The sequence below is a fragment of the Hydra vulgaris genome, chromosome 14 (genome assembly GCF_038396675.1).
Source record: "Hydra vulgaris chromosome 14, alternate assembly HydraT2T_AEP".
Taxonomy (NCBI): Eukaryota; Metazoa; Cnidaria; class Hydrozoa; order Anthoathecata; family Hydridae; genus Hydra; species Hydra vulgaris.
In genome coordinates, this window is record NC_088933.1 from 44138405 (window position 1) to 44165199 (window position 26795).

General features: G+C 27.2%; 1 protein-coding gene across 1 annotated transcript in view; it reads left to right on the top strand.

Moving 5' to 3' along the window:
* The window catches only part of LOC101237501 (trichohyalin), a 90341-nt gene extending 64707 nt beyond the window's left edge, over positions 1–25634 (top strand). Inside the window, exons 28-40 of the mRNA XM_065817418.1 lie at positions 674–858; positions 9957–10055; positions 11285–11399; positions 11496–11695; positions 11977–12208; positions 12339–12497; positions 15146–15337; positions 20256–20357; positions 20724–20915; positions 22527–22712; positions 23118–23280; positions 24584–24816; positions 25072–25634. Of these exons, the coding sequence (XP_065673490.1) occupies positions 674–858; positions 9957–10055; positions 11285–11399; positions 11496–11695; positions 11977–12208; positions 12339–12497; positions 15146–15337; positions 20256–20357; positions 20724–20915; positions 22527–22712; positions 23118–23280; positions 24584–24816; positions 25072–25293 (2280 nt within the window). The 3' untranslated portion in view covers positions 25294–25634. The remainder of the gene's footprint in view (positions 1–673; positions 859–9956; positions 10056–11284; positions 11400–11495; positions 11696–11976; positions 12209–12338; positions 12498–15145; positions 15338–20255; positions 20358–20723; positions 20916–22526; positions 22713–23117; positions 23281–24583; positions 24817–25071) is intronic.
* Positions 25635–26795: the final 1161 nt, after the last annotated feature.

A 26795-nucleotide genomic window follows, 5' to 3' on the forward strand; every position in this document is an offset into this window, starting at 1 on the left:
ATATATATATATATATATATATATATATATATATATATATATATATATATATATATATATATATATATATATATATATATATATATATATTGTATATTATAAAGTTTATAGGTTATTATATTTTTATTAGAAATTTTTATTAGAAATTAGGTAGTTATACCTATCAGTTATTACCTTTATATTGCTTTATATTTGTATAGTTTTTTTTATCATTGGTCACTTATACTTACTGTATATTCATATTTTATTTTAATTTTTTTTTGTGATTGGTCACTTATTATACATTCATAAAGTTTTTTTAATCTTTGGTTAAATCTAAAATTTTTGATTTCAGAAATTTAGAAAAAAAAGTAGTTATTGTATAAAGCTTTACCTTGAAATAGTAAAAATGTACTTTTGTAAAATTATCTATTTCCTAAACTTTGTGAAAAATAAACCAGTTATTTTTTTTTCTAACTTTGAAGTTAAAAAAATTCTTTAAAGATAGCTTTTTTTGAAAGCAACTTAATCAAACAGATCCTCATATTTTAAAAACTTCTCAACTTTTGACACTGCTTATAGAGTAACAAAGAATAAAATTAATTAATTACTTGTGCTTGTTTACTTTTTTTGCGTGTTTACTTTTTTTACTTGTTTACTTCTTTCGCTGGTTTACTTTTTTTCTTCTGTATAGAGTGTGACTGTGTTAAAACAGTTTATCAATATTCAACAAGTGGCACGTCAGAATAAAATCTATAAAAACATTGGGATAATATTGTTTGAAGAACAAGCAAAAAAAGAAGAAGATGAATTAGTACAGGCTTTAAAAGAAAAGTATGATGCTATAAAGATGAAGTTGTATGAGGAGGCACTTAAAAAGTATACTCACCAATTTGGTTTTACATTTTAACATGTCATACTATAATATTAAGAATAAATGACGAACACTTTTATCAAATTTATTTACATTAAAAGAAAAAATCAACTAAAATCAAATCTTAAATCAATTTTAGATACGAATAATATATATGATACATATATTATTATAAATTATTATATATATATATATATATATATATATATATATATATACACATAAATTATGTTAGTGTATTCTACAAATAAAGTGTTCAATGTTCTTAAAGAACAGAGCAATAAATTAGTAAAAAGACTTATCTAATTTTTTTCTTCTACAAATTGTTTCACCATCATTAGGTTCATCAGGAAGTCAGGAAGAAGAATAATGTTTTAATATATATATATATATATATATATATATATATATATATATATATATATATATATATATATATATATATATATATATATATATATATATATATATATATATATATATATATATATATATATAGTATAAATATATTTATACATATATATATATATATATATATATATATATATATATATATATATATATATATTTATATAATTTAGTAAAAACACTTATCTAATTTTTACCTTCAACTATTTCTTTCTTTATCAGTAGGTTCCTCAGCAAGGGCTTTATATATATATATATATATATATATATATATATATATATATATATATATACAAATATATATACATACATATATATATATACATTCATACATATATATATATACATACATGTATATATACATACAAATACATATATATATATATACATATATATATATATATATGTGTTTATATATATATATATATATATATATATATATATATTTATATATATATACATATATGTATATATAAATATCCATATATATATTAATGTGTATATATATATATATATATATATATATATATATATATATATATATATATATATATATATATATAAATATATATATATATATACATATATATATATATACATACATATATATATATACATTCATACATATATATACATACATACATGTATATATACATATAAATACATATATATATATATACATATATATATATATATATATATACACATACATATATTTGCATAAATGTATGTCATTGTATATAGATACATACATATATATGTATATATATATATAAATATATATATTTAAATATATATATATGTCATAGTATATATATAAATATATGCCATAGGATATGCGGTAGTTGTGTAGTGGTAGAGCGCTTGCTTCATAAGTGAGAGGTTCCGAGTTCGATTCCCACCATGTCCCTGGCAGTACCGTGCTCAACTTGTTTATTCTGCGCAGCGGCCTTGTTTGTCAAGGTTTGTGTTTCGGAGTTATAGAGTTGAGAGAGGGTTATAAGCACAATGAAGTAGCCTCCTCGTTTGTAGTGGCCTTCTGGGCCTTGGGGAGGTGAGTTAACAAAAAAAAAAAAATTGTTTTTATATTATGCAAGCGTTTAAAATATTGGCCAGTCAACAATCAATAATTGGAAAAAATGACATTTTGGTTTTTCAAATTATTCTAGGAATTTGATTCGCAAAAATTGCAAGTCAAAATTTTTTATTGAATTATCTAAAAAAATGAAGTTTCTGATTTGTGAAAGAAACATGGTTTTGAGATCATAACAATTTTTAGTTTGAAATAAGTAAAGTAATGACCAAATGTTAGGAAATGTTATTAGTTTATGATGGTAAGAAAACCATCATTTTAAGGTCATAATTAATTTAAGCAAAATAATTTATATAATTAAATAAAAAGTTTTTGATAATTAAAAGAAAAACAGCAAATAAAACATAGGTAAACCATCCAGTGGTTGACATTGGGTAAACCATCCAGTGGTCGACATTTTTTGTTACCTACTCTTATATAAATAATAATTTCTCACCCATTATTTCATAAATGATCGATCTTCAAGTTTTATTGTATAAAGGGACAATTGCTCTTTACAATACACTTAGAGTGAATGACATCCAAAAATAAATAAAGGAGTTATGTCCCTGAAATCTCAAAATGTCGAACACAGAACAACATATTAAGACAAAAACTTACAATTTAAACTAAAATGGGAAACAGTATTTTTGTGGTTTATTTAGCATCACAGCTTAACTTTCTTTTAACACCCAACATAGGTATTTTTTTCTGCAGTTGCCAATTGTACTTGTTTGCAAATTTCTTCAACAGCAATAGTTTCTTTTTTTTTTTTTGTCGGATATCTCCTGACATAGAAACTATTCAAGGAGTTGTCAAGGCAGATGTTGTATGGAATTCTTGAGCAACTGTTCTAACATTAGAAACAGTGAATTTAGAAACATAAGCGGATGGAAAACCATCTATGATGCGGTAAGGCTTTGCTTATAGCTGTTTGTTTAGGAAGCGAAGTTGATGGAGTTAAGACAGGAGGAGGTAAGAAAGTTTTGTTGATCGCGCATTAACAGAAAAAACAAAATTGAAAACACAAGAAAGCAATATTAAAATGGAGTGTCAGGGCAAATATTTACAAAATACATGCAACTTAATATAAGCTATTCAATAGAATTTAAAAGAAATACGACCTTTTACATGGCTTCATTCCTCTACAGGGCTCTCTACAGGGCTTGTTGATTTCTTCTGGTCTCGTTGATTATCTGTATTTCTTCTTTGTAAATAATTGCACTATTTTTTTAGTGGGAAAACACCATGATTTTAAATGAAGACATTCAATGACCGAGGTCTCGCATCCAAATGAACATCTGTAAAAGATATGAACAAATATATATATTGATGGAATGTTTGTGTGGCTATTGATTTTTTTAAAATATGGTTTGAATGATAGTTTGAAAATTTAATGAGTAAAAATAACTGACAACTTTATAGTTTCTTGATGTTTGTATTGAAGATAAAACAATCGAGTTATGGTTTTCAAAATTGTATTCTTTTTGTTGGACTTTGAAAGTCAGTTAGGCAAAGTTTCTTAAAGTAAACGAAGTTGAAATCCATTAAACTTTGAAAAAAAGTTAATTAAACGGTTAAGAAAGCTGTAAAAAGTTGTAGCTTTAACTTTTAATTGACTTTGAAAACCTTTAAAAGTTGTTAAAACTTAATTAAAACGATGTTTGAACCATCAAAAAGTTGTAAATCAAAATTTTACGGTCATGAAAATCGTATAAATTTGTTTACATTATATTTGAGGAATTTGAAAACCTTACAACTTTGTTGTAATGTTATTTAACAAGATTTAAACATTGTAAAACATCAAACAAATATGCCAAAGACCCATCGCTTGCTGGTTTGGCAGTACTTCCTGAAGGAATACAGGGGAGATAAGGCCTATGGTGTGTGCAATATCTGCAAGAAAGACCTAAAAATGAATTCTGGGTCAACATCAACTCTGAGTGGTCACCTGTGATCCAACCATAAGGATGAGTACATCAAAATGTGTTAGAATCAAAAGATATGAGATGAGGCAGAAGCTGCCAAGGAGGACAAAGTTGAAGAGGCAGAAGATAAATTGGAAACAGTTGGTAAGTTTGTTAAATAATTGATGTTACAATGCGATGTAGCAAAGTTTTACAACTTCATGTCAAATTTATATGATTTTTTATTGATGTAAACAACGGTATCCGAAGTTAATTCAATGTTAACAAATGTATATGATTTTTTTAGGTCACAGGAAAAGAAATAGGGTTCTAAAAGCCAGAAAGAATCTGTGCTATCCAACTCAGAGCACCACTCAACTTCATGGTGTCATGGAGCTCATGATTTACCTTGCAACTGACAAATTCCATGTATGACTCTATCCCGTTCCAAAGACTGCTTTGCCCACTTTGACTCAAAGTTTAAGGTTAAAAGTGGTGTCTGCATGGCTTGCTTCAAGTTACCTCTCCTCTAAAGGAATCTGCAGATGGCCATGAAGAGCATGTTTGACAAGGAGTTTCCTCATTGGACAACTTGGTTAAAAGTTTTGAGTCACTCAAAATGGTCAAGAAGCAGGTTGTTGTGTGTGATCAAGCTTCAAATATGAAAGCTGCACTGAGGAAGTCAGATATTATTGCTGATCTTGAAAGTGGTTCAATCATGGCATTGACCACATGTTTAACAGCAGACTGTATGTCAAACCAGCAAATTACAATCAATGTCTCAGATGAGATCACCCATGAGCTTCTTAAAGATGATGGTGAGACTGAATTCTGGAAGGCAGCAGCAAAGGTAATAGCTATGAAGTATAATATAAAATAAATTTCTTTAAAACTAGTTAAATGTACTTCTATTAATCTTAATGCAATCGAACAAAGTCATAAAAATTTCCATTTGAGGATATGATGTCATACTTCGGTTCAAAGTTAAACAAACTTTTTAAAAATTATTTGAATTTAAACTATTTGAGATTAAAGTAAGCGAAGTTATACGAAGTTTACTAAACGTTTAACTTCCTTTCATTCCTTTTAGACTGTGCCCAGTCAATTCAGGCAGACAAATGCTACAGCTGAGAGTCCTCCAATTACCGTTGAGTGGGCAAAATTCAGAGAAGCAACTGTGATAGATTCGAAGGTTGATATCCTTAACTGGTGGAGGACACATCGCAGAGAGACGCCCATCTTGGTAGGACTAGCACAGCAGTATTATTGCCTGCCATCCTCAAGTGCCTCAAGTGAGTGGGCCTTTAGTGAAGCTGAACAGGTGGTCCATGAAAAGAGATGCAGGTTGTTTTTAAAAACTACTGAGAAGTTGGTCTTCATCAACAAGAACATTGATTTGTTAAACTCCTTTGCACCTGTTTGGGAATACTGCTCCATGGAAGAGCAAATTGCAGCTAGACCTGCTTCAGACAGAGGTCAAAATGATGATGATGATGACTCAGACTAGGATGATGATGATACTGCCTCAATAAAAATGAAATCTCTAGTATTGTTATAATTGTATTTTGATTTTATTATTTATAATATTATAGATATTCTTGTTATTATTTCTATTATTATTATTATTATTATTTTTATTATTATTATTATCAATAATATATTTTTGTAATTATATTGTAAATTTTGAGGAAAATAAATATCTTGTTGTTGTTGTTGTTGTTGTTGTTGTTGTTGTTGTTGTTGTTGAACTGAAAAGGCAAGACAGACATCATTTAGGCTCCCAAGGCCAGCAACTAGCACAAAAAAAATGAGAATGAAAGACTGGAAGCGGACAACTAAATATTCTTTATTAGGGTAGCATGCTAGGATTATTTAAAATTACATAATCGATAATATGCAAATAATTTTTTCGCATGTTTAAAATATTGGATTTTTGAAATCTAGAATGATTATTAAATAAATGCAAGGGTTTTAGCATATCTTTTGTATATTCTTTATTTCTGTAATGTTACTGTAGTGTATACTTCAAATTTTTACTATTAAGAAATTAAAACTTAGAAGGACAGAGATTGCTAGCAGATACCAAACCAGTTATCACTTCACTTTACTTTATATTGGTGTCTTTGAACCTGAACAGGGTAGCTTCTCATCGATTGTGATTTTTTCCAAATCTAAGAGATAGAATAGGAGTCTATGAGAATAGAAGGGAAGAGCATAATAGTACTAGTGCAGCCACATACAAGTTTGAAAGCCTTTAGAAATTTTAAACAATTTTAAAACCGGCCATTTTCGAATTTACACAACTTTTAACGATTTTGAAAACCGCGAAAATATACTTTATTTGAACTAATACGATTTTGAAAACCGTCGAAATAAATTTCATACATTTTTTTATGATTTTAAAAACCGCGAAAATATATTTTATTCAAAGTAATACGATTTTGAAAACCGTTTAAATAAGTTCTATACAACTTTTAACAATTTCGAAACACGTTCACACACAACTTATAGCAATGTCGAAGCTATGACTTCGACTTCAAAACACATTGACCTTGATTATTTTATCTCTGGTTTGTATTACTCCAACCTCTTTATCTAAATGTGGTTTTCTGCTTATATTTTTATGCAGCTTGTGGTCCAGACAACATACTTGTTATATTCTTGCAGAAGTGTTCTCCGGAGCTGTCACCTATAGTTTCAAAACTATTTAAAAAGTGCTTATCAAAGTCTTGTTTTCCTGCTGGACAGCAGCATTTGTTATCCCTATTTTCAAAAATTCCAGAGAGCGACCTGACTTGTCTAACTACTGTCCCATTAGTCTTCTTCCTATCATAAGCAAGGTTTTCAAGTCTTTAATTAGCAAACACTTAATCTCTCATCTTGAATCTAATAACTTACTTGGTCAACATCAAATGGATTTAGGTCTTCTCATTCTACTGCTGATTTGTTAACGATGATAACTGATCAATTTTATTGTGCATAAGATAGGTGTGGAGAGGTTAAGGTTATTGCTCTCTACATTTCTAAAGCCTTTGATAAAGTTCGGCTAGCTGTTCTTCTCCATAGCTTTCTTCTTATGGTGTATCAGGTAACATCTTTAAGACTATTGAATCCTTCCTTACCAATTGTAGTATGAAAGCTGTCCTTGATGGACAGCACTCTTTTTCATACCCTGTAACTTCAAGGGGTCCTCATTAATTTACATTAATGATTTTCCAGGAGTTGTCACATCTAAGGTGACATTGTTTGCTGATGATACTACCATTTATTCTTGTCTTGATAAGAATCCAACAGTCTCTGACTGATTAAAAGAGGCATTTGAATTTGAAAAGGATCTCACTTCTAATATAGTATGGGGCTTTCAGTAGCTGGTGAATATTAACTCAGATAAAACTCAATTTTTTTCAGCTAATCATTATCGTAATAATCTAAATCTTTCTATATTTATGAACAGTAATGTACTTGATGAGTCATCTACCCTTCCTCTTCTAGGGTTAGCTCTTACTTGTGATTTTTCTTGGAAACCATATATTAAATCGATTGCAAAATTAGCATCTTCTAAGGTTGTATCTCTTTATCATGCTTGCTACTTTCTAACTCAGAATTTTATTCTTTATCTCTACAAATCTTAAATCCGTCCTTCAATGGAATACTGTTGATATATCTGGTGCGGATCTTCCAAACGAGTTCTTTTTCTTTTAGACAAGGTGCAAAAAGGCATTGTAAACATTGTTGGACCTGCTCTTGCAGTCAGCCTCCAACTATTATCGCTTTGTCATAATGTTGCTTCTCTTTCTCTTTTCTATAAATACTATAATGGGTACTGCTCTAAAGAGCTAGCATCTCTTGTGCCATCTACTAAAATTCATTTTTGTGTTACTCGTTATTCAATTCAAGTCTCATCCTTTTACTGTGACTGAATCTAAGTGCTCCAAAAATACTTTTTTGTCTAGTTTTTTACCTTGAACATCAGTTTTTGTTTTCCTGATTCATATAATTTAGAATCTTTTAAGTCATCTGTTAATCGTTTTCTTGCTTGTAAACTTCATCTTTTCTCTTCCTGTAACTTCCAAGTTTATCAGTGGTTGCTTGCAGCCTTGTTGAAAATGAAGACGTTGAGAAATAAAAAATAAAAAAAAATTGTGCCTGCTCCCAGTCATTCCATAAGATTAGTGCAATATTTATCAGATAAGGTTTGAGACCTATCATTGAGCTTCTCAATAAGATCTACTTGTGCACAGTAAAAACTGATTATAAAACTAATTAACTAATAGGACATTAAAATTGCCAAATTTACCTCTTAACGTCTTGAACTGCATGGCCAATATCCTCCTCCATATATTGGGATCTTAATGCTATTTTTGAGCTTATTTTAAGAGACAACTTAACTTTACATTACTTTTAATTTAATTAATTTATTTAGAATTAGAAGAATATAAACACATCTAATAACAATAAAAACATATTTATTTGAGAACTCTAAGGTTTGGACATAATCTCCAAGGGAATTACAGTGTTGCAACCTTTAATGATTGTGCAAATTTTAACCTTTAATGATCATGCAAAAACTTTACAAAACCTTAATAACTGTCCAAAGAGTATTGTTGCAATCAATCAATGATAAGCAATCAAGCAATGATAACAATCAAGAAAGCAATATTTACTCCCTAGTAGTAAGTTTCTAAAGACCCTATGACCATCGTGAGCAAATTGAAAGATTTTTTTCATTCGATGATTAGAATGCAGTGTTGTCAAAGACTGGAATAAAAAAATTCAATAACATATAGAAGTGTTAGTTTTAAATATAAATCACATAAAATCACACTAAATTGTGGCTCAGAACCCCTATTATACAATAAAGTAATGATGATAAATTTTTATTTTATTTATTTTTGTCAAATAATGGAATATCTTCCAGCCTTTGATTTTAAAGATTTGTACATTCATCTCATCTATTTCTGTGTCAGCATAAAAAAGAAAAATTTTCAATTACATATTTGTCATGCATTTCTTGTGGTTATCTGAAAACAGTTATGAAAATTATTCCTAAGAGTTAAGTTATTTATGGAACTTTTTTTGCTCCAAATCGTTGTATGTGTTTTGTTTTTATGTTTATGATAGCCAAACTTCCTTCATATATAAAGAAAAGGTAGGTTGTTGACCACTGGGTGGTTTACCCTATATTAAATTATGATGTGCAAAATAAAAAAATTTTATAATTTAAATTAAACACCAATTCTTTAACATGGATTTTTAAAAAGAATCAGTTTTTGGTGTGTTATTACGATAATACATTTTACAAATACAAATAGTGTTATGCATATAAAAGGTAGGCTAAAATTTTCCGAAAATTTAGTTACCTACTTTTAAATTTTTTTTCCAACCAATCAATGTTGATTGGTAACCTCAAAGTTGTTATTTTGAGCACTGTAACACATACAATAATTATATAATAAATTAATAATTTAAAATTTATAAAAAAATAGTTTAAATACTTAAAAATAAATACTTTTTTTCCTCTTTGTGATTCTTTTAATTTATAAGAAAAAAATTTGATCTTAAAGAATTTTTACAAAGTATTTTATTTTATATATTTATTTTATAATTTATTTAGCATCAAATATTAAATTGAGTATTACATATATTTATATATTTTGAATATTTTACTATTTTCTTAATTTTTTTTGATGCCTAATTAAGTCAATTTTATTATCAGGAAATTTGGTGAAGAAACATGGGAAAATATGACTTCTCAAGAGAAAAATAAATATTTGGCAAAATTAAAAGCTGAAGAGCTTTTGATTGGTGGTCAAAGGTAAATTTTTTTAAACAAAAGATTCAAAAATTAGAACTAAATTTTTTTTTTGGTCTTCTAATGAAAGCTGCATAAGATTAAGGATTTTTAAAGATAAAAATTTAAAGATTCAATAAAATGATGACATAGAGGAAGAATATTTCTGATTTTAAACATCATTAAGAAAGATTGAATACGGCAACATTTGTTACCTTTGTTCATTTAACATATTTTAAAAGAATTAACATATGACTCTGCAGCTGCTTTCACAGAAGTTAAGAAATTGTTTTTTATATCTAAGTTGTTTTTATATAACTCAAGCCTATTTTTATCTAAATTGAGAACTTATAAGTTCCTTTTTTTAAATTTTTGCAATTTTGTCATTTTACATGCTACTTTAGCAGTTGCCTCACAACACACTTGGTAGCACGCAGACAAAATTAATACTTTAAACAATTCTGCATTTTTGGCAATCATATAGTTAACTCAGTGGCCCTTAATCCTAATACAGACTCCGTGGCCTTCTAAATCAAAATTTGTACATAAATTTGTCTACCCCATCTACCCTATTGCAATCTATACTCTGGTAATAAAAAGCAAAACAAAAAACAATAATTTTTTACAAAACTTTGTAAAAATTTTGTGGTTATTAAAAATCATGTCGTGCACTGTTCGAATATTGTCTGTTTGTACTGTCAGAATAATATAATACTGAATAGTAATACTGTCAGATTACACTGTCAAATAATTTTAAAATTTAATGCACTTTTAAAAATAATTTTTTGATGATATTAAATAAAAATAACTACATGAATATGTTGTTATATATAAATATGTTTTTAATTTATTTAATTCCGCCAAAAAATCAGTTATATAGCCCTGATATCATTCATTGAGCACTCTTGCTGAATATATGCTCACAGCAAAATTTAACTTATATATATATATATATATATATATATATATATATATATATATATATATATATATATATATATATATAGATAAATATATATATATATATATATATATATATATATATATATATATATATATATATATATATATATATATATATATATATATATATATATATATAGATAGATAGATAGATATAGATATAGATATATATATATAGATATATATATATAGATATAGATATAGATATAGATATATAGATATAGATTTTAGACAGATAATTTTAAATTCACCTCATAGTTTAAAAGTTTCAGCTTTTTCTTTTTTAAAAGAGAACTTGAATATTTAAATCTTCAAGACATGGGTGTTCTAATGAGTCACAAAAATCCAGAAGATTGTGAAGAAAACAAAGAAGTTAAAGGAAAAGAGTTAATCAAAGATTTACAAGTTTGATATTTTTTTATTTTTTTCAATTATAAAGAAGTTTCAATAATTATTTTTAAACAATTATTTTCAAACAATTATTTTAAACAATAATTTTAGATTCAATTTGAAAAAGAAAAAGAGGCAGTTTTGGAAATGATCAAAAAAAGAGATATTGCTGAAACCAATGAAAGAGGTAGACAGCTTGAGCTTTGTCGGTTGCGCCAAGAAAAAAAAAGAATTCAGAGAGAAGATAAGTTAAATGGGGCGGCACTTCTGTTTACAATGACTTCTCAAAATGAAAAAAACAGTCAACAGAGGTATTTAAACATTTAGTTTTATTGCTAATTTTAAATATACAGTTAATATATTTATATATAGACAATAAATTAAAATCTGAATAAATTTTTACATTTAGTTATTATTATTATGTAAATTTTTTTAATTGATTTATTTTTATAACTATTGCATTACTTCATTAAATGCAACTGTTGCTATGAATGTTGCTATAACTGTTGCTATGCAACTGTTGCTATAAATGCATAAATAAAATTATATTAGTTTCTTTATAAATATGTTGTTAGTTTCTTTCTTATGTTAGAATTGAAAATGAACGAGCTCGTCAACAACAACTAGCTAAGCAAAGAATACTTGCATGTCGTGAAAGAAAGCAAAAAGAAATTATGAGTTTGGATGAAGTTTTGGATAGTAATGAAAAAGAAGATGCTAAAGATGATTTGATATCAATTGAACAAATACAAAGGGAAGGGACAATCGCCCTCCAAGATTCACTGTTGCTTGAGATTGAGAAAAAACATGCCTCTGAAAGAGAAGTGAGTTTTTATTTAAAGTTCTTTTCAGCATTTTAAAACACCATTTGATTTTTCAATCAGTATTTTAAACAACATTTAAACATTTAAAACAACATTTAAAACAACATTAGCATTCATTTAATTTTTTTAGGCTTTAGTGGAAATGTTTGAAGGAATTGAAATTCTTGAAAAAGCAACATCTGATGACGAGATTATTTTTAAGTTACAAGCTATCTCTGTTGATAGAAAAAAGCTTATAAAAAATTCGATGGGCTTTCTCTCTGTACAGCCATCTGATTTTTTAAGTGAGGTAATTTTTACAAGATTAATTGAGCTAATTTTTTTTTATAATGGTAGCAGTGTAGTGGAAGACCGCTTTTGAGATTTTTAAATTTGTCACCCTTGCTTTTCAAGGTTTGTATTTCAGAGTTTTAGGGCAAGAGAAAGCAAAAATAAATTTTAAACTTTAGGCTTGTTGCCTAATGATGGTAAAGTGTGTCATTTATGATTAAGGGTTAAGGTTAGGGTTAAGGTTATGGTTATGGTTACTTGGTTACTAGGTGGCATACTTGTAATCAACTTTTTTATAATTTCTGTTGTCTCTAGTTTATTGTGCTAATTTCTGAAAATCATTACCATAAGCTCATTATTTACAATTTCTTTTTTAATTTTTTGCTTTACTAGATCCTAAATGTTTTCTATGAGTTGACATCAGGTAAGTTGTCTGGGCATGGTTGTACATCATTTATTTTCAGTTTTAAATAAGCCATAACACTTTTTGTGTGGCAAGGTTAACTCATCTGAGAAACCTAAAGTAATGCTTATTTTAAGTTATAATATTTATAAAATGTTGTAAAATAAATTATGAATAAGGATGTGAATAAAAATATTTTTTTCCAATTCTCAACAGACTAGTGACAATAATTCACTTTCAAGAGACTGAAGTGGACAATAGTTCACTTTAGTCTCTTTTTCTTCATGAAAGAACTTAATTTTGGTCTCTTGGCTAAATGATGATACATCAGTCACTCTTTGTTCAGCCTTCTATGAATAGTCTGATCTGATACAACAATATCAGCTTTGTAAATAAGCTTAGTCAATTTTTTTGACTTTTTTCTGTTCTCCAGGCATGTTCTGGATGATTCGGTCTGCTCTTGGTGTTGTTTTGCTTTTTGAAGGAGGTCTCTATACACCAAATTCTTCTCCAGTATCAATTTTTTTTCCTCACTCACATTATGGCTTGGTGAGAAACCTTTACAATTTGTGCAATATTTTTCTGAGAATATTGTGTATTATGTAAAAGACATCTAGTTTGACTAATTTTTTGTTGGTGCAATATCACATTTCTTCCCCAAAGCTGAAAATTCAAATTTAGAACTTTAAAAAATGAAAAGACTCATATCTTTACTTAATCATTTTTAAAAAAAATACCTCTAAATCTTTTATTAAAGATAATCACTTTCTGATTATCTTTAGTTTCACTAAAAAAGTTAATGAAATAAAGCACGCAAGCTTTGAATTAAACTAAATCACATTGAAAGTTCAATCAAACTGATAAGAAGTCAACACTCTCTAATTATGTCAAGGGTGGCATTTGAGTTTGAAAAGGATCCTACTTCTGCTACAGCATCGGGTTTCAGTGACTGGTGAACTTTAACTTGGATGAAACTCGATTTTTTTAGCTCAATTATTGCAATTATCTAGATCTTCCTCTAACTATGAATGGTTATGTACTTGATGAGTCATCTACCCTTAATCCTCTAGGATTAACTCTTACTTGCTATCTTTCTTGGAAAACATCAATTTAATTGCAAAGTTAGCATCTGCTAAGGTTGCAACTCTTTATTGTGCTTGCCACTTTCTAACTCAGAATTCTGTTCTTTCTTTCTATAAATCTCAAATTCGTCCTTGTATGAAATACTGTTGTTGTATCTGGGGCAGATCTTTCTAATGATGTCCTTTCTCTTTTAGACAAGGTGTGAAAACACATTGGAAACATAGTTGGACCTGCTCTTGCAGCCAACCTCCAGCCATTATCACATTGTTTTAATGTTGCTCATCTTTCTCTTTTCTATAAATACTATAAAGGGCAATGCTCTGAAGTGCTAGCATCTCTTCTGCCATCTACTAAAATTCATTCTTGTGTTACTCATCATTCAGTTAAGTCTCATTCTTTTACTGTGACTGTTCCTAAGTGCTCTAAAAATTCTTATTCGTCTATTTTTTTCCTCAGACATCAGTTCTTTGGAATTTGCTTCCTTCATCTTGTTTTCCTAATTCATATAATTTGCTATCTTTTAAGTTGTCTGTTAATCTTTATCTTGCTCTATAAACTTAATCTTTTCTCTTCCAGTAACTTCTAAGTCTAATAGTGGTTGCTTGCAACCTTGTTGGAAGTAAAGAGGTTAAAAAAAAAAAAACAAATAAAAGTAACCTTAAATTTTCCAAAACGCACCAAATTGATTACAGCAGGCTATTTCAGACAGCCAGAATTGCCAATTCATAAAAATTTTATTAAACTTTACTAAGAATATAGAAATAACTTGATATGTAGCAAAAAATAACATTGTATGTGAGTTTAAGATATCTCTTTGAAATAAATTTAAAAAAAAGTGTGTGGTCTAAATATGATAGCCAATCACTGTAGTTATTCTCACATTAGTAATCTAAATGTCACCATATGCACAATCAAATTACCATAGTGCACAATCAAATGTTATTTTCAGATGTGAAAAGGACTGAGTACAATTTGTACCTTTAGTTATTGTATCATCACATTGTATATTACATTAGTTATTGTTGTTACATTATTAGTGTCACTTTGTTTTAGTTATCACATTTTTGTGTTACCACATTTGATAACATTGACAAAAATAAAACTTATATATTTTTATAAAAATTACAATAAAATTTAAAAAAACTATTTTTATTTTTATTTTTCTCTTTTTTATTTTTTAGATAGAGAAAGCTTCATACAACGAATCACTTCTTCAACATCACCGTTCATGTGTAGATATATTAAAGAAGGGCTTGGTGCTCAGGCTTGCTTTACAAAGTTTTAAAGAAGATCCTTGTGTTTTTTTTATGACAAAGTTACAGGAACAACAAATGATAGAAACAAACTCAACAATGAAAATCATGTTTGAGATAGTATGTTTTAGTTTTTTGCATACAATTATAACTTCTGATTTTTACTTTTTTTTTTTTTTTGTGATCACTATTGCAATACTGTTGACATTCCTATATTAATAAATGGCAACTAGCTCACTGAATCCTTTTCTTTATGTCTTCTTAGATTATCCTTTACTACTGACCTGTTCATGGAAACCATTTAAACAATCAATTGCTAAATTAGCGTCCGTTAAGGTTGCTTCTCTTTATCATGCTCGCTATTTTCTTACTCCTTATTCTTTTCTCTACCTCTACAAATCTCTTATTCATTCCTGTATTGAATACTTTTGTCAAATTTTGGGCTGACTCTTCTAATGATGCACTTTGTCTTCTAGACAAGGTCCAAAAATGTATTGGAAATGTAGTTGGATATCTGAGTCTCATTCATTTACTGTATCTGTCCCTGCATGCTCTAAAAAATTTTATTTGTCTAGATTCTTTCCTTGCATTTCAACCCTTTGGAATTCTCTTCTATCTTCATGTTTTCATGACTTATACAGGCTACAACTCTTTAAGTCTTCTGTCAACCGTTTCCTTGCTCTATAACGCTATTCTTTTTTCCTAGTAACTTCCAACTTAATTGTGGTTGCTTGCAGCCTTGTTGGGAGTGAATCTGAATCAAATTTATATATATATATATATATATATATATATATATAAAATATATATATATATATATATATATATATATATATATATATATATATATATATATATATATATATATATATATATATATATATATATATATGTATATGTATATATATATATATGTATATATATATATATATATATATATATATATATATATATATATATATATATATATATATATATATATATTATATATATATATATATATATAATTAGTAAAACACACTTATCTAACTTTTATCTTCGACATGAAGTTTCACCATTGCTGGATCATCAGGAAGAGTTCCTGGAACTCTTCCTGATGTTATTATACTTTTTAAATTGTTAAAAAAGATGACTTCGTTAAAAAGTTATACCATTTCTAATTTTGTCCAGATTTATAGTTATCACATGTTAGTTGAGTTTTGTTAGAGTTGAAATTTACAAGCCACTGCAAATCTGTTACAGAAGTGAGTTCAGATTCAAGATCTGCTGCCTGTTCTAAGCAATCCAAAAGAGAAGACTTGTTGTCAAGATAGGAGTATAAAGTTGACTCATCAGTAAAAAGAGCAAGTTTAGGTTGTCGTGAAGATCATTAATGTAGATAACAAACAAAACAGGACAAAGGATGGAACCTTGAGATACACCATAAGTTACTGAAAATGAAGAATAGTGTTGGCCTTCGAGGATGATTTAGAGAAAGTAGTTAGAAAGAAACAATTTGATTATCTCAAAAACCTTTTCTAGATATACCATATGAAACAAGCTCATTCAAAAGACCAGCATATCAAAGTTTTTCTAAAGCTTTAGGTATGTCAAGAGAAATAGCTCTATCCTCTCCGCCTCCATTGAATGCACAATAAAATCTTTCAGTCACAGCAGTTAGCAAGTCAGCTGAAGAGCAAGAGGATCAATAGTTTAGAGAGAATTATAGAGAGTTCTAGAGAACAATTTTGTAAGACTATGGCAGGAACATTGTCTGGACCACAAGCTAAAGAAGAGTTTAATCAAAATATAATTCTTTAGTAATAGAAGCTGAAATGATTTGAATGTCTAACAATAGGTTAACCTGTTTAATTGAAATGGAAAGAAAAGAAAGGCAATAAGATTCAAGAGTTAAATTAGAAGAAAAAGTTCGATTAGATGAAAAAAAATAAAGTAATAAAAATAATTTCGATTAGATATAGCAGCTGCACAAGAAGGTGAAAACCATGGAGTAGAATGAGGCTTGTCTTGGAGCTGACTAGAAGAAATTAAATCATCCATTCCTGCCTGAATTTATGAGGTTAAGTAGGAGACGCATTTCTCAGCTGAGAGAGAAAGGATGTCAAACCAAGGATCGTCACAAAGAAAATCACGAAAAGAAGCCCAGTCAGCTTTAGAGTTGTAGTAAGTAGTGCGATGATAGGGTGAATCTGAAAAGGAAGTACAAGATGAAAGATTTAAAGAGGTAGTTGCATGGTCAGAACCACCTAAGAAAGAAAAAGGAGAACATGAACTCAAGCTATGTTCAGATAGAAGACATAAATCAAGAAGTGAAGGTAAATGATTAGGGTTGTCAAGAAAATGATTCACGTTAAATATTACGTTAAACATTCAAGTTAAATATCTGAGTAAGAGATTGAGAAATGCAGAAGTTATAGGCTTTAGTGTCAGCAGAGTCAGTGGCATTAGAGCCAAGTCATTCAGTGTGATGAGCATTAAAATCACCAATAACAACAATATTGGCAGAGGGGTAATGAAGGATAGGGCATGGCCAATTCAATCAGAAGTTCAATCTAAAAGAGTGCTGTCTTTGAAAATAGTAGAACAATAGAGAACAAAGAGAAACGTCGTTGAATGAATAGGTGCTAAGTGGAAGCACATAAAAGATTGGTCAAAAGATTTAAACCTAATTTCATGACAAATAGGTGAATTAATGCGTTTGTATACCCTCAAGTTGCATGTGACTATTGGAGTCTTTGAGAATCAAAGGATAGTAGTCATCAAAACTAAGATCTGAAGGAGGAGTAGAAGTATTTAAATTAGTCTCACTACGAGCAAGCAAGTCTGGTGAAACATAAACATAAACATTAAGAGACAACGCAAACATACTTAAAGCAACTTATCAGTAAACGAACACCGTGCCAGAGGTTCAAACAGAACAAACACACATACAAGCTGCTACATAGCTCTAGATAATCAATGTAGAAACTTCAGTAATACTATATTTAGAAATCTATTTGTTTATACATATATATATATATTAATATATATATATATATATATATATATATATATATATATATATATATATATATATATATATATATATATATATATATATATATATATACATATACATATATATATATATATATATATATATATATATATATATATATATATATATATATATATATATATATATATATATATATATATATATATATATATATATATATACAACCCTGAGAATGAGGGTCAGCATTCGGCAATATTCGCCAACTACCGACCTAAAAGTGTTTTAGGTCGGCAAAAATTGCTAACCTTATTTATATTTTTATGGTAACCTCTTTGTGTCAAATTATTTTGCCACCCTCTAACAGTTTTAGGTCGGCAATTTACTGCCGAACTCATTTTTTCTAATTCCGAGGGTTGTATATATATATATATATATATATATATATATATATATATATATATATATATATATATATATATATATATATATATATATATATATATATATATATATATATATATATATATATATATATATATATATATATATATATATATATATACTAGTGCAGTTTCCTGTTGTATTCGACTCTTTACTTAATGTTATTGGAATAAGGTACCAACACACGCACATTGAGAGAGATTAGTTATAAAATTTTTATCCAATTAAACATTTCTTATTTAATACCATTTGCAATTTAAACAGTAATTTAGGATGAGTTACAGATTTAAAATTGCTTTTTCAAAATTAATATAGATGATGTTAACCATTTTTTATTATTTACAAAAGAGGTCTATTTGTTTAAAGTAGTCCGAATTTAAGTACATCTGTGATTTAAAAAGCCAAATTGATGGCGTAAAATAAAGTTATTTACTCATAGATAGTTTTTTTATAATTTTAGCAAAACTGATTCCATGACTTTGTAAACGATACAGATTCTGAAAATAGGTCTGAAGTTGGTTGGTAGAGAAGGGTTTCCTTTTTTAAAAAATTGGACATACTATGTCTGATTACCAAATTTTTGTATAGTATTTTGTATAGTATTTATATAAATTTATATATATATGTATATATATATATATATATATATATATATATATATATATATATATATATATATATATATATATATATATATATATATATATATATATATATATATATATACATATATATATAAATTTATATAGCTATATTTTGAATGAGAGAAGAATTGAAAAACTGTAAATTTTATGAGTCAGGAAAATATGAAGGTTTACAATATATAAGGTTTACAACTTTGCAACAATGGGTCTGAAGTAATTTTGGTCTAAAAGAGAAAGGGCCTCATTAGAAGGACTAGTCAAATGATCCTCTGCAATTTACTAGTCCAATGATTTTCCACACAATAAAAGAGATTTAAAAAGGGAGAGAACAAAATTAGTAATAAAATGGTTATCATTATTGAGAGACACCTACAGCAGAAGCAAACTTTTAATTGAATGTGGTTTCCATGGTTTCCTTGAGAGTAAAGAATAAGCTAAGAAGTAAACGACTAAGTGTTACCATTTATTAATGTGTTGAGAATTTATCAATATGAAAATTATTTTATCAATGTTTGAAAATTATTGCAATAATTATTAGCAGTAAAAAAACTAATATAACTAAATAAAAAACATTTCTATAACCAGTAAAAACTTTTATAGCTCTTGTCAAAGTTTTTATCAAATAAGTTGTTAATATGTTGTAGATATGTAAATGGATAGCTTATGTGAAAATCTAAAGCTTGCCTAAAGAACTTTTTCACAGAGCAATAAATGATACTTGTTATGTATATATTCTTGTAAAATTATAGTTACAAACATATGCTTGTAACAAGCATGTTTGTAACTTTGTATTTTATAAACTATTTTTTTAATGAATAAAAAGATAGCTTGTGCAAAAATTTGAGTATCTGGAAATGTATAACAGATTTTAGTTTTGATTTTTTATGTTGATGACTCATGTTGATGACGCATTTGATATTTTCTTTAATACTAAACTAACTATTTTAAATTTTAGAATCGTGAAACCTTGAAAAGATTGAAAGATGAACATCGCAAAGCACGACGCGGTGGTTGGATGGATAATATTGCAATTTTACTCTTTGACAAAAAAGAAACAGTAAGTAAGAAAAAAAAGAAACTGTAAGTAAGAAAAAAAAAGAAATAGTAAGTAGGAAAAAAAAAGAAACAGTAAGTAAGAAAAAAAAAGAAATAGTAAGTAGGAAAAAAAAAGAAACAGTAAGTAAGAAAAAAAAGAAACAGTAATTAAGAAAAAAAAAAAAACAGTAAGTAATTGTAGTAGTCAATAAAAGAAGTTCGATAATAAATTAGTTAAACAATTTTTTATATCAATGCCAATATCAGATAATGAGGTGTCAATAATGTGGATTGAAATGGGGCAAAGCATTGGGGTAAAGTAATTTTTTATAGTGATTTTCACCTTATCAATATTGATATACATTAAAATTATTCAATATATATTTAGTCTCCTAATGAAGAAATGCAAAAGGAGTTTGAAAACGAAGAAGAGCAGTTGAAGTTACTAACTGATGCTCAAATCATTGAGTTAGAAAAGGAGATTGAAAAAGAAAAACAAACAGTTTTATCTTCTTTATCAAAAGATGAAGTTGACAACTTTATGAAAGAATTAAAAGAAAGGGAAAATTTAAAACGAATGGTATGTATAAGAATACTTTTAGTCAGGGGTACGAAATCCTATTAAACTCTTCAGGTGTTGAGCTATGAAGTTAAAAGTGGTAGGCTCAGAAAACAATAGAAAAAAAATGTCCATTTTTTCCTTTATAATCATTTAATATTTTATTTTCTGCTGTTTTTATAAATGTCAGAATGATGGGGGACTTATCTTAAAAAGTTTTTATTTCATTTATATGCATTGTTATTACAGCATTATTAATTCTGATAAAACTTTGAGAATAAATTAAATTAATTAATTATTATAGTAATATTAATTATCAATCATTATTAATATTAATTAGTACAACTTTTTGCATTATATAGTTAACTATAGTTAATATCATAATTAATGACAAAAATAAAAAGTAGTTTATATCTTTTGATATATAACTAATTATCTATTGAAAATTATTATTTGAATGTAGAAGTTTAAATTTAACTTTTAGTTAAGGTTAAACTTACTAGTTTAAACTGAATTTTTTAGTTAAGATTTGAATTTTTCAATTTTTTAAATATAGTGATCTTTTTAAATATAGAATTGTCAAGCGCTGGATTGACAGGATAGTCAAGAGCTGGATTGACATGATTAGGAAAAATTTTAATGTAATAATTAACATTATTTTCAAACTTCAAAGCAAATTTTAAAATTGGAATAAGTTTCAGTGTATATAAAAATTTTAAAATTAGAATAAGTTTCAGTATATATATGTTTTTAAAAAGTTATAATGCCATAATAATAAAGTGTACAGCTATTCTTAGTTCTTAACCTTATTCAAATCCTTTAGCGGTGTTTAAGAAAATTATTCCCATTTTAGTATTTTTAGCAAAATCCCCCCCCCCCCAAAAAAAAAATTTGCTGTCGCTTTTATTTTTATTAAATATTTTTAATGTTTTGACTAGCAAAAGTCAAACAAAATTCTGAAATACAATAAAATAATACAATAATACAATCAAACTCAAGGAAATGAGATCGGCACTGAGAACAGCTCTGCACAACTCAACTTATAAACTTCTCAGCTAAACCTTTTACAGCAGTTAAAGAAATACAAGGTGATTACTTTTCTGATTCGTTTAGAATTCCTCAGTAGGGTCTCCCCTTTTTGTTACTTTTATCAATAACATGTCAGGCCTAACTTGTTACTCCTATAAACTATTCTCTGACTATTTAAAGACATGCAATCACCCTTTGTGGGGACTTCTGCAACACTTTGCTTAGTGTTTTGATTTCTGTCAATATACATTGACAAAAGACCTGCAGAGCTTTTATAATTGTACTGTTATGATCTCCCCTTATATTGTTTGGTTTTCAATATAGTTCTTAGAGATTTGAAAAAAGTTTCTATTAGAAACTCTAGAGTCAGGATTTTGACTTCACATCTCTATTTTTACAAAATAAGCTTCTATTAATAATTATAGCATTGTAATTACAGATAAATTTTTATTAAATCATATTGGTTGTTTTTTCTAAGATAAATATCTTCTGTCTCCTTTCAAAACATTGTAAAAGTCTGATACAATGGGATTCATAATAAAGTTTAACCAATTAAAAAAGTCAATCAATTTCATTACTTTGTAAAAAAAAATTATTGTTTAGGGAATCGAGGAGCAGGCCAATCGTCAACATAAAGCAGCTCAACAACGATTAGAAGAAAAACGTCGCAAACGAGAAGAAAAAACTTATGAAAATGATCTTGCTCATGCAATGTTAGCTAATGCAGAAAAAAGAAATGTTTTACTTCGAGAAAAAACATTAGCTGCTCAAGGTGTACACAAAGATGAAGTAATTCTTTTATTTTTGTTTCTAATTTTATTTCATTTAAGTGTTGGATTAATTCTGGTTATTTTGTCAGAATTTTTTATTAGTATAGTTATTTTCTCAGAAGTTTTCAATAAATTTTGTTGCTTTAATAGAAGTATGTTGTTCCATTAGAGTTATTTAATTAGGAGTCATTTTATCAAAGCTAATTATAAATCTGTCATTTTATTATAAATTTGTCATTTTATTCGAAATCTGTCATTTTATTAGAAATCTATTATTTTATTATGAATCTGTCATTTTATTATAAATCTGTCATTTAATTATAAATTTGTCATTTATTCAAAATTTGTCATTTTATCATAAATTTGTCATTTTATTCAAAATTTGTCATTTTATTAGAAATCTATCATTTTATTATCATTTTAGCTTGAAGAGCGTTTAAGACTAAGGAGAGAAGAACGAAAAAGAAAACAAGACATTGCGGAACAAGAAGAAAAGGAGTCAGAAAACAGTAAAGCAAAAACTTTGGTTTTAAGTGAAGAAGATAAAAATACAACACCTGAGTTATCAGAAAATCTAAATGAAAACGGTAAAAAAAATTTAATAATTTATTTTATAAGATTGTGGTGTTAGATATTAGTAATGTTGCATGTTGTTTGATGAATGGTATTATTTGCTGTTATTTGATGTGGCGGATAGAAGGCAGTATAGTCAATTTTATGGTTATTTTATGGTCATCATCATGAGTAAGCTAAAGATGGTGTCTCAACAAATTTTAGAACATATAATCTTGTCTCTGAATAAAATAATTTTGTCACAAAACAATAATCTTGTAGCAGAACAAATAATCTTGTCACAGAAAAGATAAAAAAATAAAAAATTTTGAGGTAAAAAAAGAGCAAAACAGAAAAAAAAATTTGTAAATTTTCATACAAAAAAGAATTTTGGAACAAAATAAAACTCATGTTAATTAAAGAATAATTCTTGATTTTTTTCTACTAAATTAAATTTTTTCTACTCTCCTCCTGATCTCTCTTGGAATCCTCTCAATTAAATATATTGCTGAATTGTTATCAAGTTTATTAAATTGTTATCTCCCATTATCTCTTAATTTTCTTACTCTTGTTTCTATTCTGTAAATTCTGTATTCTGTAAATTTTTATTCTGTACCTTTATACATTTTCTAGTTGTCCTTGTATGAAATTTTTTTTTTCAACTTTTCTAATTCAATTTTGTATGACTTATCAAGTTACACCCTTTCTTTGTTTGTTTTTTTTTTAATTTTTTTTTTATATATATTATGTGTTTCATATCAAGCCTTTTTTAGTGTACATGCATTAGAATTCTTTACCAATATTGTGCTTTTCCAAATATATTAATGTAAGTTTTTAACTGTTAATTCTAATCTTGCTCTTTAACTGTCATTTTTTCTTGTAACTCCCAACTTAAATAATAGTCGCCTCCTTGTTGAGAGAAAATACAATAAACTTTTTGTGATTTTTTTTTTTATATACAAATTCACTATAAAAAATTCATTAAAAGTAAACCATATAATTGTATTTTCATTTAATAAAGTAAATGTTATACATTAATAAAATACTAGTGTTTGTTTATAATGGTATTAAAGATTAAATTATAAAATTGTGTAAAGTATTTAACAATTTTTCATAAATGTTTGTTACAATTTTTTTAAAGAAAAAAAAATGTAAGCAAAAATTTTCACTGCATTATGATAAACAAATTATCATTATGATGATGTTTGAAGAAATATTGTTGAAGAGTTTTGATTTTTTTTTATTTACGGCTTGTGAATTGCTTGTGTTTGTTAGTAATTATTGGTTAAATAAATTAATCATATTCTAAATATTTTTATAAATGTTGTCTTTTGTTAGAACCGATTAAAAAGCTTACAGAAGATTCAGTTATTGAGAAAGAACCGGAAGTGAAACCAAAAAAAGTAATGCCGCCTTTGCCTGGTGGTGGAATGAAACGAGAAAAAACTGTTGTTGAAAAAGCTGCTGAGATATCAGAAAATAAAAAAAAAGACATGATTAATGTACTTATGAGAGAACAGACATCAATTGCCAAAAAAATAAATAGAGAGCAGGAACGGCAAGAGGAATTGGTATAAATATATGTTTTTCTTTTTTTGTATTTTGCGCTTTTTAGCTGCCAATTTTGTCCTCGTATTCTATTCTATTTTGTTACGTATAACGTATTTTTATTTGCGTTCTATTTTGATACGTATAGCGTATTTTTCTTTCTTATTTAATAAGTAATATTTAGTTTATTATTTATTATTATTTAAAGTTGGTTTCTGATTAAAAAAAAAAAGTTGAATTCTAAACTTTGTTTAAATTAAATTTAAAAAATTTTTAAGGTTCGAGAGCTGCGTGAAAAAAGACGCAAAAAAATGGAAGCTCGTGAAATGGAGGCAGCAGCAGTTATAGGATTAGGGGCCAGACAAAAGACAATTGTTGAAGACCGTAAAAAAGATGAGCGTGAACGTCAAATTGAACAAATACGTGAGCGTGTCAATCGTATAAAAAGTACAAGGAGTGGAGCAAAAGATCAGAATGATGATCTAGAGAGTACCACGTGACTTGGATGCTGAAGACCTCAAGAGAGTTTGCTTTAAATTATTACTAAGAAACTTTCCATTATGGCTTTAATGTTTTCAAAATGTTTTGCATTACATACCTGAAATCTTTTGACTGTATATAATTTATAACAGGATACTATTAAAGAATTTTTTAAGAGATTTTTTGATCAATACAATAAACTTTTACGGTTAGTATCTAGGTTTGGTGAAAATAAATGATGAATTGATTTCTGATTTCGCTATTTTTTAATTTGTTTTCATTATTGTAAAAGTAACAAGAGAAAACTTATTTATATGCTTTCGAGATAAAAAAAAACTTTTTGAAAAAATTTACATTAACCAATTTTGTTTTGTTTGTATGTTCGTTCATAAATAATTTAAGTTTGTACTTATATTAAAAATAATTGTATTTATATGAAAAATATTTAAAAATGTAATAATAATAATAAAAATATATATATATATAATATTTTTTTTAAACTTGGTACATTTTTACAACGGTTCCTGGATTTTAAAAAAATCTTAAAATGTCTTAAAATATATTATTAGTTTTCTGTTAAGTTTTGGTAAAAAAACTAAACAAATTGTCTGTAAGGTAATTTGACCAATAAAACCAAAAAAAATATGACCAATTTTTTTGGTAATAGGAATCATGAAAAGAAAACAAGATTTTTTTGTTCAGTTACAACAATTTTTCAGATGAGCTTCGTATATTTTGCTTACTTTCTAAGTTTTTATTTACAGATTTAAAATTATTTCAAGTATATGCCGAGGCAGACCGGTCCGAGAGGACACAAGGGAGAAAAAAAAATTATTCAAAAATTTAAGTTAAACCTGTTAAAATCAAAACCACGCTTTCAAAGTAAAGTTCATTTTGCTCAATTTTTGTTCTAAAAGTTGGATGTTATAAACTAAAAAATTGGAATGAAGTTGGAAGTCTACTTTTTAAAGAACTTAGAGTAAGTTACTTGGTGTTCCTTTAGAGTTACTTGGTGTTCCTTTTTCGAATAAGAAACAAGGTTTTGAAAAGAATTTTTACAAAAATGAACGGGAAATTTGTTTAAAAAAGAACTTTGGTGCAGGGGCGAATCCAGCATTTTTTGGTCTTTGAGATTGCTAACTTCCAGATATAGAGCAAACTCCAAACATTTATATGTTTATACTTATATCAAATAAGGATGCCTTGCAAAAAATTGCGATGGGAACAAAAACCCTCAAAACTTCCCCTCTACTCCTGCCCCAAACGTGAGAGCAACAAGTTGATGAAATATTTTTTGTACTATTTTCAACTAGACTTATATTCATCGATAAATTTTATAGTAAAATATTTTAGCGTTCGAAAATTATGATTATATAAAGTTTAAATCCCTCCCTCAACATGAGGGGGTTGCAAATTTTATATGGTCATAATTTTTGAACGTTAAGAAATTATACTATGAAAATTAAAATTTCTCGAAGAATATAAGTCTGAAGTGTGACGTGAGAGCAACAAGTTGATGAAA